This window comes from Elephantulus edwardii, unplaced genomic scaffold (assembly GCF_000299155.1).
Source record: "Elephantulus edwardii isolate Elephantulus edwardi_28Jun2011 unplaced genomic scaffold, EleEdw1.0 scaffold00106, whole genome shotgun sequence".
NCBI lineage: Eukaryota > Metazoa > Chordata > Mammalia > Macroscelidea > Macroscelididae > Elephantulus > Elephantulus edwardii.
Window position 1 is genome coordinate 9,543,466 of NW_006399856.1, and position 14,318 is coordinate 9,557,783.

The 14,318-nt window shown below is 37.1% G+C and overlaps 1 protein-coding gene across 4 annotated transcripts in view; it reads left to right on the top strand.

Moving 5' to 3' along the window:
• Positions 1 to 14,318, top strand: part of ERBB4 (v-erb-b2 avian erythroblastic leukemia viral oncogene homolog 4) — a 1,418,810-nt gene that overhangs the window by 1,355,543 nt on the left and 48,949 nt on the right. For all 4 annotated transcript variants that reach the window (XM_006891926.1, XM_006891927.1, XM_006891929.1 and 1 more), the window contains exons 21-22: positions 6,601 to 6,756; positions 9,095 to 9,170. In XM_006891926.1, the coding sequence (XP_006891988.1) occupies positions 6,601 to 6,756; positions 9,095 to 9,170 (232 nt within the window). The remainder of the gene's footprint in view (positions 1 to 6,600; positions 6,757 to 9,094; positions 9,171 to 14,318) is intronic.

The window sequence follows — 14,318 nt, forward strand, 5'->3', positions numbered from 1 at the left end:
GTCTAGAAAGTCAGAGTGTGATGGTATGTTGGCAACCTGAGGAAATATGCCCTCAGTGGGGTGCAGACAACACTCAGCTAAAAAAGAATGTTGAATACATCCCAGGTAATGGTCACAGAAAAAAAAAAATCTGACAGGTACATGTAAATTATGGACCTCTGATTTATATAATCCTTATTTTATACCTTCAATTTGTAACTTCTTGATTGGGGGTAGTAGCTCCTGTTTTCAGTTCTGTTTGTGTCTAATGTGTCCCCTGTACAACACTGTTGTTGTTTTGTTGTTGTTCTTATTGTTGCTATTGATTACCATCAAGTCACGCATGACTCAGCAACCCTATGAACAAAAGACCTGAAGTCTTTCTATAACTATCATCAATTCTCAAAGTTCATAGAGTTTCCAGAAGCATGTTGTTTAGGAAGTGGATGCTACTTCTGCTTCCCTGTACAACACTAGTGTGGCATTTTCAAAAGTTCACAATTGATCATCTCCCCTTTTCAAAATTTCTGTATCACCACATTGTTCATTGCATAAAAGACAAGATCTGAATTCTCTATTGTAGAATATAAATTTCACCTCTTGGATCTGGCTGTTTCTCACTTTAAGTCAAGCCTTACAACTAACCACTGTCTTATCTCCTATACACCACACTAGAACTAGGTGTCTGTGCAAACACATCAGGCTATTGATGTCCCTGTATTTGATTGTTTGTTGTGTTTTTTTGTTGTTTGGGTGTTTGTTTGTTTGTTTGTTTGTTTTTCCCCCCTCAGCCTTCACTTTATTGTCATCTGGTCCACCTGGTAAAAATCATTCAGATTTTTGTTATTGTTAGATGCCATTGAGTCCATTTGTGTACCATAATGACCTCATGGTACAGAATAGAAATGTCCTGTGGACTTTATAGATGGTAATAATTACAGAAATGTGATCAGAACTTTCTTCTGCGGACCTTTGGATGGATTTGAACCACAAACCTGTATCAGTCTAAAGCTTAACTGTTGCATGAATGGACCTCTTTCTAGACTACTTAGTCCTCTTAGTAACTCTTTAAAGGTCTCTTCTCATGCATACTCACTATGGTGTGGTACAAAAAGGCCTCGAATACTGTTCTCCTAAACTGCTCTGAGAGCTCAGGCGGCTTAGTGGTAAGGAGCCTGGTAACCCAAAGGTGCATCATTTAAATCCATCAGCTGCTACATGAGAGAGAGAGATGGGTAATCTCCTCCCATGCAATATACTGCTTCTGAAACCTGCTGGAGGGTCAGGAGTTGGTTATAGCCAGATGGTACATAACAGCAACAGAATAGCTTAAATATGTGGTCACGGGAGCTTCAGTTTCCTATGTTTTAAATGCTTTTAGGTGCCTCACGGTAACTGTATGAGCCACAGATCTGAACCCACCACCCTCAGGACCTCTGATATGTTACAGTTACTGTGCCAGTCAGAGGATATTCCTCTCTTTTCTTACCTTCCACCTATCAACTGATGGGACATCCCCATGATGTCTTCTTACCATGAACTGGCCCTGCTGAAAACAGTCAAAAAACATGTGAGATTAAAGTTCATCCTCCTTTATCTCTAAGGAGCAGTCTGGCACACTTCCTCCAGGACGGGCTTGTGTGTTCTTTTGGCAGTCCACAAGATACGCAGTACGCTTCTCCAACGCTACAGTTCTGAAGCATTGATTCCTCTCCTGTCATCCTTATTCGTTGTCCAACTTTCTGATACAAAGAGAGTAATTGAAAAGACGATGACTTAGGCTTGTTGTTGTTGATTGTCCTTAAGTCATGCACAACTCAAAACGGCCCCATGAACAAAAGACCTGAAGTTTTTCCTAAAACTATTGCCATTTCTCATACTTATAGATATTCCAGGGGCATGTTGTTTAGGAAGTGAACACTGCTCCTACTAGTGGCTTAGTGGTAAGGAATTGCACAGCTAACACAAAGGTGCACAGTGGCTTAGTGGTAAGAAATTGCACAGCTAACACAAAGCTGCAAAGTTCAAATCTGCCAGATGCCCTATAAGAGAGGACAGGCAGCCTCCTTCCATGTGATTTACTGCCTCTGAAAACCCACTAGAGGGTCAGCTATGGGTCGGTCCTAATTTGGTGGTACTCAAAAACCAAACCCAACATGGCTTGGATCATCTTACTCAGATCCACAGTAAACACCTTTAGTCCTAACAGTCAGTAAATCAGGAGACATAGTGCATTGGGGAAGTCTATAGTCAAGGGGCCCTTTCCAAATTAATGAGGCCAATGCTTGTCAGTTTGGAAGACTAATGTGGACCTGATTCAGGCCATAATCTTTTCAATCACTTGTTATGCATCTGAGAGCTGGACAGTGAATAAGCATGACCAAAGAAGAGATGATCCCTTTGAGATATTGGAGAAGAATACTAAATATCCCATGGACTGCCAAAAGAATAAACAAGTGTGTCTTGTAGAAGGTGCAGCCAGAGTGCTCCTTGGAGGCAAAGATGATCTCATATACTGTGAACGTGTTGTTAAGAGAGTCTATTCCTTGGAGAGACCTCATGCTTGGAAAGATGGAAGGACAAAGGAGGAGAGGAAGACCTTTAACCAGATAGTTGACACAGTGACTGCAGCAATGGGCTCAAGTATGTCAGAAATCATGGTGGCACAGGACAGGACAGGTCAGCTCTGTAGTTCATAGAGTTGCTTTGAGTCATACTCTACTCGATGGCACCCAGTCACCACCACAATAGTGGCTTAGCTCAGGAGTACCTTAGTTTTTAAACTTACAACTATTTTTTTAAATTATTGTTTTATATTGATTTCCTTACTTAGTTCATGCACATTGCATTTCACAGTATGCGTAGTTCACTTTGTGTTTCATAAAATCATGCCTATTATGTTTTACAAAATTAATCTTCATTGTACTATGTTCACCAATACCCTGTCTTTCCACACCCCCTCTGGATCTTTCCGATTTCCTTCACCCACCCCTCTGCCCACCCACCGAACTGTGCAACACTTTTCAGAGGTTCATAATAGCAGATTTTCCAAATGCAAAATGTCTTTTAATAGCTTGGCTGCTGCTATTATGGATGTTAATTGTGGATCTGAGCAAAGTCAAGTAATTGACAACTTGCACCTTTAGTACACAGCCTTACAGTTTGTTGTTGTTGTTGTTGTGTGGGCTTCCCCCCCCCTCCTTAATGCTATGAGTCGCCTACGACTCAACGGCACTTAATAACAACAACAATGTCTAAAACAGTGTCCAGCACACAGTATATGCTTTATAATGTGTTGGCCCATTGTCAACACACTTTATATATTCTAATGTGAAGGAGGAAAGAAAAAGATTAATAATTGTGTACATTTTTTCCCCAAGATACACAAATTAGTTTGGGAAGAATCAAAACTAATTCCAAGATAGTGTAGTTATTTCATCTATTAAGTCATATAAAGACTTTGTATTTGTAAACTCACCTTATTTAAAGAATTTTCAGTTTTATATATCACCAAAACAAAAGCAATATTTAAAAATGAAACCTATGGAAGCTCTGGTGGCCTAGTGGTAAGAAGCTGCACTGCAATCCCAGTTGTTCGCAGTTTGAATCCACCAGATGCTCTGCTGGAGAAGGAGGGATAATCTCCTACTGTACCATTCAGATTCAATTTGACGGTACACACACAAAAAATAATAAATTTTTTAAAAAATTAAAAATTTTAAAAAAAGAATGAATCCTAAAGCTTTCTAAAACCCAGTTGTGGGTTAGTTTTTGAAGACACTTAAAATACGTCCGATGCCAGCTGCTAATCTCCCTCTACTGACTGGACCATAGCAGGCACTATCTCCCCTCTGTGAGTTTAATGGACATTTATATAGTTTAGATCTTGAAGCTGTTTAAGCAGTCTTCTCCTTTACACTCCTTCACTACACCAAATATACGCTTCATACTTTCTTGATCCGTGTGATTTATGTGTCTGTTTTTGACCGCTTTTGTTTGGTGTCAGAAACCATTACTCTTTCAAATACGAGCATTTGTAATGTTAACTGCCAGCAGCCTTGCTTTGCAATTGGCATGAGAATATGCTTCCATCCTGTTATAATAATTAGAATTTGCTTTTGAAGGAGACCATTTCTCCCATTGAAATATTAAGATATGGAATTACCCTTAATTCCACAATTAAAATACAGTGACCTTAATCTAATTGAACCTTTGAGGTTCATTTTCCTGATTGCACATAAAACTAGTTAAGACTAGTGCTTAGCCATCCTTATTTGTCTACTACTGGAGTAATTATTTTTATCCACTTTATTTTCAAGCATTTTTGTAAAAAATCTATGAAAAAGACAAAGAGTGAGGGAGAAAAAGAATGAGAGAGAGGGAAAGAAAATGCCAGTGGGAGTAGCAAAATACCTCTTGTTGTAAAACACCAATAGATTTTCATCACCCTGTGTGTTTTAAGTAGAATCTGGGTGGTACTATGATTCATATTCACCTATGGACCAAAGGTCATAAATATAAATCTAGCAACTTCTCCCTGGGAGAAAGGTGTGACAGTCTGCTTCTGGAACATTTACAGACTTGGCACATTTGTAGGATATTTATCTTCTGTCCTGTGGGGTCATTGTGAGTGGAAATTGACTCAGTGACAATGAGTTTGTTAAGATATGTTATATAAAGACACATTATTAAAAGTTAATTCGAAGGTTATGTTCTTGCTGAAACTGAGGTGGACCTGAAGAGCTTGCTGCAGAAGGTCAGGGAATGCAGCCTTCAGTATGGATTGAGCCTCAATATCAAGAAAACAAAGATTCTCACCACTGGGCCAATTGGCGTCATCAGAATTGATGGTGAAGAGACTGAGATTGCTAACAGCTTTAATTTACTTGGCTCCACAGTCAACACTCTTGGCGCCAGCAGCTAGGAAATTAAAAGACATATTGCAATGGGAAAGTATGCTGTTCGAGACCTCTCCAAAGAAATGAAGAACAGTTATGTCACTCTGGAGACTAAGATGTGTGTGATACAGTTTATGGTCTTTACAATCACTTGCTGTGAGTCAGAGAGCTGGACAGTGACTACGGTTGATAGAAGGAGAATGGATGCCTTTGAGCTGTGGCCTTGGAGAAGAGTATTGAATACCATGGACTACTAAGAAAACAAACAGGTTCTTCCTAGACAGGGTTAAACCAGGCTGCTTTTTGGAGGCAACGATTCTGAAGCTTTGTCTGACATACTTTGGACATGTTGCAAGGAGGCACCAATCCTTAGAGCAGAATGTCATGCTCAGGAGGGAGGAGGGACAGTGCAGGAGAGGAAGACCCTCTATGAGGTGGATTGACTCAGTGACTGGAGTAATCAGGGTGGGTGTCAGAGACAGTGGGGTTGGCACAAGATAGAGCGCGGTTTAGGGCTGTTGTACATAGGGTCGTTATGAGTCTCAGGCAACTCGACGGCACATGACAAAAACAACAAATGTGCTATGTGACTTCACATTGGGATTCTTTTAATTGCTACTATTGCCATGTTGTCTCAAGTTGACTTTACAAGAGCACATTGCTAGGGTTTTTCTCCTGCAAAGCCATTCAAACTGCAAACCTTTCAGTGAGCAATCACTTTAACTATTCCATCACTACGGTTCCTTAGTCATCACATAGAATGTTGTTATTATTGAGTTGTGGTGCTAGAGCAAAGTAATGAATATACCATGAGAACAAACGTGTCTGTCCTAAAGAGGGTGAAACCAAGCTGATCCTTGGAAGCAAGGATTCTGGAGCTTCATCTGACATACTTTGGTCATGTTGCAAGGAGAGACTAGTCATCGGAGAGGGACATCATGCTTTGAAAGGTACAGGGTCAGCACCAGAAAGGAAGACCCTGGATGAGATGTGTTGACACAGTTTCTGTGGCTGTGGAGTCAGGTTTGTCAGAGATGGTGAAGTCAGCACAGGATATGGCAAGGTTCATAGCCATTGTTCATAAGATTGCTATGAGTCATAGTTGACTTGGTGACACATGACAACAAAAACATCCCCCGGAAATCCTTCATGGTTTGCATAAGCAATAAGAATAATTTAATTCTTCAGTCTGCATCTAAGTTATGTTAGTGATTTTAGCTACATTAATCCTCATAGAATCATTTAATGATTATGAATAAACATTGTTTTGGAGTGGATAAGTGATGGCAAGATGGCAAAGTAGAGAGGGTTGAGGGAAAATAATTAAGACTATATGGGTCAATTCAAGTGTATGTCAGTTTATCTACTAAGATAACTGCATATTTCACTAATAAAAGTGTTTATAAAATATTATCAACTAAAGGGGGAAAATGACCAAATATTGAATTAGATACAGATAGTCATGCTTCTTCATAGAAATTTAGTACTGGAAAATGTCCCAATGTGGTTTGTAGAGTTCTGTTAGTTGTTTGGGTTTTTTGGTGTGTTTTTTGCTTGCTTGTTTGTTTGTCTATATTTTTTCTTATTTTGAAGATAGTATAGAATTCTCACTTCTTTTCAGGATGCTAAGCACTGACAACTGGATGCAAAAAAGACCCTTTTTGAAAAGATAGAAAACTCTAGGCATAAATTTATCATTGACGGGGAACTTGGCATTTTTCAGGGAATGATGTACCTGGAAGAAAGACGGCTTGTTCATCGGGATTTGGCAGCCCGAAATGTCTTAGTGAAATCTCCAAATCACGTGAAAATCACAGATTTTGGGCTGGCCAGACTCTTGGAAGGAGATGAAAAAGAATATAATGCTGATGGAGGGAAGGTGAGTATCTTTTTTTTTAATAATGTTGCTTGAAAACAAAGTCCTTTCTTCTTCTTGTATATTAAAAACTCAGTAATCCTTTCACTATGGAGTTTATGGAGTCCCAGTGCTAATATTCACTTATCTTTCTGGATCAAGGTAAACACACACACACACACACACACACACACACATTTTTATATAGATCTCACATAAATTACCATTTTCCATTTCTCACAGATGCCCAAGATAAGGATGTGTGTCTGATTTTACTATTAGGACCAATACTGTTAAGAACACTGTTGGAGAGGTGGATGGATATTACATACTTCAATCTAAAGCCATAAAATTTTTCTTATTGAGTCTAAAAACATAGTAGTGAAGCTTCTGAAGACGTTCAATATTTTCTCCTAAAATCATTAGAAGCCTGACCACCATTTTTAAACATAAACTCCTTTACTAGACATATCAGGTTTCTGTAAAAGTTTAACTTCTATCATGATATAGCAGGGAGCTCTGGTGTCCTAATAGTAAGGAGCTGTGTTGCCAACACAAAGGCACGTGGTCCAAATCCACCAGTTGCTCTTAGGGAGAAAGATGGGTCTCCCCCTGTGCAATTTACTGCCTCTGAGAAAACCCAGTGAAGGGTCTGCTGTGTATGATTCAGTTCTGCTTGACGTTACGTAACAACATAATATGTGGCTTACTTATTTATTATAATTATGGTATGACTTTCTCCACAAAGATATGAACTGCTCCATCTCCAGAGTACAGGATATGCCTCTTCTTTCTTTTCTGGTTTTTCATCTACAACCTCTCATAACTACTTCTCTGATTCTCTCATCTGTATAACCTAAGTTAATGCCATACTTCCTGCTTTGTGTCTCCTCCTCAACTGCAAGTCAAAATCATTAATGACTCCCTAACTGTTACTGTTGTTATGTACTATTGAGCCAGAACTGACTCATAGCTGACCCTCCAGAGGGTTTTCAGAGGTTGTAAATTATGCAGAAGCAGATCTCTCATCGTTCTCTTGCAGAGCAGCTACTGACTTGGAACAGTGTGACTCTGGGTTGACAAGCACAACTCCTAACCACTAGGCCACGAGGGTTAGTCCTTCTGTCCTCATTGAGGAAATCTAGGTTATAATCAGACCAAATGAATTAAACAAATGAAATCATAACCTATGGTGACCTACAACCTTATGCATATAAAAGCAAAGTTATTCTCAAGTCAAATACATATATTTATCATGTGCCTTGTTATATGTGAACTTTCCAAATATATATTATAGTTTTCACTGGCAGATTTCCAAATGCTTTGATTTACATTCTAGACTCTCACTTAGAATATATTTTATATATGTTCAAATAGTCTCAAAAGAGAAAATAACCCCAAATTTATTTTAAAACCTTTGTTTTATAGCATTATCTGTCTTATTCTTGATTTTTTCATCTATTTTGTCTGTGTAATAACAAATTGCAAAGGAATCAGTCCAAGAAATTCTAAGACTGCACAGAAGTCTATAAATCACATGACTTCACTTGTCTTAAGTACATACAGCTGTAGGATTTGTCTAAAGCAAGATTCATTATAGCTTTAAATGCCTAGTAACCATTAAGTCTTTATCAAGTCACCTGTGATTTAAACTTACTTCTTTAACACAATGTCTGTAGTCCATAAAGTTGGCTAACTCCTTGCCCATAGGGAAATTACTTTCAATGTATCTTCTGTTCCCTTTCACTGAATACGAGGTTTCTGTCATAGAGTTACCTTGGTGTCACCTTGGTGAGCAGTCAACCTAGTGATTCCAGAGGCCTATTTAGTTTTAAGCTTTCAACTGCAAAGTAGAAGTGTTTATCTTTATTCCATAGAATCTAATTATATTCTAGCTATAGAATGCTGCCCTTGGTAGTTGAAACTGATTCAGCTCACCCATCATCAGCAGGGTACGTGAGTTGAGTTGTATTTTTCCCCTTTTAGGTAATGGATTTGTGCTGATTCTCATGTTCTTTTGTATTGCTCCTATTTTGAAAATAGCTCATATTCTCAATACTGGCTAACCAAGATAAAGGAAGTAGCATTGTAGCAGAGACACCGAACAATGCTATCTTTGGAATTCATGATTTTTGACACTTTAATGATTAAATTATAGGAGAAAAGGCAGTACAAGTACAGGTGAAGCTCATTCTGCCAGTGGCCCGAAAGGAGCCTGGTGTTCTAGTGATTAAAGCAATTGGCTGTTAACTAAAAGCTCTCTTGTTTAAATGCATCAGCTGCTCCATGGAGCTTATATTTAGGGAAAATCTGTAGCAATGACTTTCTAAGTGATTTTGAAATGTACCTTATTTCTCTGTAGATGCCAATTAAATGGATGGCACTGGAATGTATACACTACAGAAAATTTACCCATCAGAGTGACGTTTGGAGTTATGGTAAGTAAATCTATTCATAGACAGTAGATAGCCTTTAAAGCTATCAAGTTGTGTAAAATATCCTAAGCCAAATAATTTTATCATGTTAGAAATAAATATTTACTTTTAAATCTTATATATGGAATTAACATTTTTAAAATTTTTTTATTTTATTATTTTTATGTGAGTGTACCGTCAAATCAGATCTGACTGGTACAGGAGGAGACTGCCCCTCCGTCCCCAGCAGAGCATCTGGTGGATTCGAACCGTGCGCCTCTGGGATTGTAGTTGCAGCTCTTTGCCACTAGGCCACCAGAGGTCCCCTGGAATTAACATTCTTTTCATCCTCCTTCAAAAAGGCAAATGTCTGCATTGCATTATTGCCTGTCTTTTTCAGTTTCCTGGTTCCTTGAAACATACAATACTAATAATCCCACTGAAATTGTCTGTAATACTTCTGAATTAATGGCAGGCAACTTGCCTGATACTATTAGCTGCCGCCTCCTTCCCAGAAAGTTATTTTGGAAATTCATAGAATCTCATAATTTTCAACAAATAAAAAAATATAAGCCTGAATACAATGGGGATAAAAAAAAAAAAAACACAGACAAACACACACCATTTTTTTTTAATCTTCTAAGAATTTCTTTTCTGCAATCAGAACATAAAAGTTTTGTCATAACCCAGAATTCAATGCGAATAGCCAGAGGGTGTGGCTAGTGCAACTGGGGGGAGGAGCAAGGAAACTAAAGGCTTATTGCAAATTTTATTTCAATTTGCCACCTACTTTTGGAGTAAACAGAAATGCTAGGATAATTAAAGTGAACTAGAGAAGAGGAATTTTTATAGTTAACAGCATTTCTTTGTGTTTAAGTCGATTTTGCAGCTTTTTGACTTTGTGCCTGAAATCCAAGTGTTAGAATGAGTTGGCACTTTTTCTATCTTTAAATAATACCTTGCAATTCCATATGAAACTAGAATTTCTAACTCATAAATAAAAAACACAATGGCTATTTCTATTTCAATAAAGAGGTTGGTAATGGTGGCTAAAAGTATAACTTACTCTATTCAGCTAGGGTTGTACTCCTTTTTCATACCTACTTAATCTGTACACAAAGAAAATCATTGGAGAAGCTGGACTCTATAAAGATGAATGTGGCATCAAAATCAGAGGAAGACTCATCAACAGTCTGCATTATACAGATGACACAATCTTGCTTGCTGAAAGCAAGAAGAACCTAAAATGCTTACTGCGGAAGATCATAGATGGCTGGCTTCAATATGGATTGTATCTCAGCATCAAGAACACAAAAATCCTCAGCACCAATGAACAACATCATGTTAAATGGAGAAAATATTGAAGGTGTAAACTATTTAATCTTACCTGAATCCATAGTGAATACGTTTGGTGCCAGCATTCAGGATATCAGGAAACAAATCTGCTGCCTGGACCTCTCCATATTACTAAGAAGCAATGATGTCAGTTGAAAGACTAAGGTGTGCCTAATTCAGGTCATAGTCATTCCAATAACGTTAGTCATCTGAGAACTGGACAATAAATAAGGATGACAGAACAAGAATTGATTCCTTTGAGTTGGGGTGTTAGAGAAGAGTACTGAGTTTCTCCTGGACTGCTAAAAGTATAAACAGATACAGTTTGTAGAAAGTGCAGTCAGAATGCTTCTTGGAGGCAAAGATGACAAAGCTTTGTCTCATGTACTTTAAGTATTTGCTATGGTAGGCTTCCTAGCAATTCTTTGGAAAGGGACGTCATGGTTGGGAAGGTAGAGAAACAGTGAAAGACTCTCAAAGAAATGGATTGACACAGTAACTATGGCAACTGGCTCCAGTATGTCAGAGATGATTAGGATGGCACAGGAAAGGACAGGGCTCAAATTTGTTGTTGATAGGACATTATGAGTCATACTAAGAACAACAGGATTATATCGAGTAACTAAAAAACAAATCTTTCACAGATATTATTTTCTTTGTCTTTTTCTGGATGTTTATTTTCCTGAATCAGATGAGGTAAACCACTGCAGGCAAAGTTTAAATAGCATATGAAATATTAAAAACCATAACACTAAAAAAAACCAAAGCAATACAAGAAAATGTTACCATATTGGTCATATTTTTAATATTAAGGTTTATCTTTTGATAATAATTCAGTTATTCAGTCTATAATATCCAAGAAAAAGATACAAATCAATGCACAAACTAGGAGACAAAGAAACAAATATCAATTAACAAGCAAGGAAGTTAGCTTTGTTTTGACACTTAGCTCAGACCATCAGCTCCTACCCATAAGGTATTTGAAGATATAACATAGTTTATTGCAAAAGTATAGAAAGCAAAAGGTGGTATATAATCATATTTATAGTGTACTTTATGGAAATTTGCTAGTGGGCACATCTTTATTTTCATAAAAATAAATACCTATCTTCCATGTATATATTTTCAAGTGATAGGATTGCAATATATGTTTAGAGGATTTAGTTTTTCTGAGATTGCCCCTCTACATCAATCCACATATATTTAAACCTTTTTGTTATCACTCCAGTAGTGATATAATTTTATTGTTATTAAAGAAGTGAGAAATTTTACTTTTTCCTTTTATTGTTGTTTTTATATCTTTATTCTACTTGCTTTTATTCGAGTTGCAATTTCTTATGTCTTGCTTTTATTGGAATTTCTGAAAGAGATGTTGAGGTGTATTCTGCATTAATAGCTATGTTAATAATATATCTTCATTAACTGTGAACATGACTTGCTACATAAAATTGCAAAATTATTACAAATTGTTACAACCTGACTCATGAGAATGGAGCTATAATTAGTGTTTTTATTGAATTATTCCCTAATATACAAAATTGAATAGAACTTAATAAAGATTAAGCAGTTAAATGAATCACTATCTACACATTTATGCTAAAATAAGAAACATAGTGTGCAAATATTAACAAAGAAAATATCAGACCAGTGGTGTTGCTAGGGTTAGTATCATCAGTGCAGTAACTCATGGTGTCATCCCACATGTCACCCTCCCATATCAAGCCATAGAGAATCCTTCAGTCAGTCAGTCAATGCCATGGCATTTGAACTAACTCATAGCGAGTCTTCTAGTAGGTTTTCAGAAATTGTAAAGTCATAGGAAAAGAGATTTCCCACCTTTTCTGTGTGGAGCAACTGGTGGATTTGAGCCACTTGCCATTGGGTTCATAGTATAACACTTTAGTGATATTTATTATCAGTTTTACTTATGGATAATATGTGATACATTTAGATGTAAATTGATAAAACATAGTGTTTCTCAGATCATGGCAATACTAACAACAAATTGTTAAATCTGTCCACATTGAATTACATTTTTCAGTAACTAAGCAGGTGCCTTTCCCCTCCTCCATTAATAACTATTTCATACTCAAAAATTTATTTCTGATGCAATTTACCATAATATTGTAGGTCAAACAATGGAAACTTTGATATAATTAGTGACTATAAGAAAGTACATGCAGCAATGAAGATTATAGTTTATGCTGTAGTACTTGCAGATGAAACCCCATGATAGGGAGCCTCATTGCAATGGAGTAATAATGGCAGCTCTGACAAGAATGCAGTAGATAGTTCAGAAAATGCATAATTTAGACTTGTAGCAGCCTTGTAGGTATATTGATACATGTAAACTCATCTTACAAAATAGCTTTTTACTGTTATGACTAACTGTAGGCATATTCCTGTAAGAACTAACCCAATTCTATTGAAACACAGCTCAAATATTTTATATACAGTCCAGTTTTCGTCACCTCAGATGGTGTTACTTGGTGCAGTTTGCCAACTAGTTCTAACAGTGCTATTTCAGGAACTTTCATGAGTCTGTGGCACAGTGGTTAAACATTTGTCTACTGACACAAAGGTGAACAGTCTGGACCCTCCCACTCTCTGGAGGGGGGAGGTATGTGGCAGGTGGATTCCAGAAAGATGTAAAACCTTGGAAGCTTTATGGGGCAATTCTACTCTATCCTCTAGGGTCAAAATGAGTCACAATCACTTAGTGGCAATAGGTAATCATAAAAGGTAATTGAAAGTTTACACATACTTATATATTTAAGATTTGTAGTTTTATTAACCTTCAGTAATAACTCTTTAAAGCTAAAAAAATAAGACTTCAGTTTGAATAAATAATTAATTACAAATGGCAATAGTTGTTTCAAAACATGAGCCAATTGGTGAATTTGCACTAAGAGATATGTATATACCTGAATCGTTTGAAACTCACTTTGAAATACTATCTTGTATAGCTAGCTGTTTCTTAATTACAAATATTTATATAAAAAACATAACTGTTATATAATTATTAGGTCATAATGAAGACTTATACAGTATATGTTGTTGTTGTATGCTGTCAAGTTGGAACTGACTCAAAGCTGATGCTCCAGTGAGTTTTCGGAGCCAGTAAATTGTATGGGAGGTGATTTCCTATCCTTACCCCGCAGAGCAGCTGGTGTGGATTTGAGCTGCGTGCCTTTCGATTGCATCACTGGTTCTAATTGCTAGGCCACCAGAGTATGGACTGCTAAAAATCAGGAGCATTCTGATTTTCAGAAATGGATATTTCCATGCAAGCAATAAGGTATTAGTTTTGACAGTAAAGATCAATGCTCTGATGATTTCAGAAAAGCCATTTCATTATTTAAGGAATCAACCATCCTTGATTCTCTTCCAGTTCATTATCCTCATTTCATTTGTTATAGGTTATGCATGTACCATTCATTCCTCACTCAAACTTTCATAGGTGCTAATGAAAAGAATGTGTTTTATGATACCTGAAAAGCTGACAATCTAAGGTTTCCCCAAGGTGAACCGTTGAAACCTCTGTGGAAGAAGGCTCTGCTTTGACACACATAGGGCCACTGTGAGCCAGAATGCTTTCACAACTGGTTTGCTTGTTATTTTCTGCTTTGTTTCCTCTGTGTGTTAGGTAAAAAGAGTCACAATGCCTTTTCAAACCAAGAATGTAAAAAGTGTAGAACTTATGCTTAGTCTTTGCAACTTTTAGTAGTAAAGATGGTATGGAATAATCTCAAAATGTGTCAATATCATATTTTAACCTGCAGTTGTATCCATCTGATGCTGAATACACATTTGTAACTTAAATTAACTGTGAAAAGT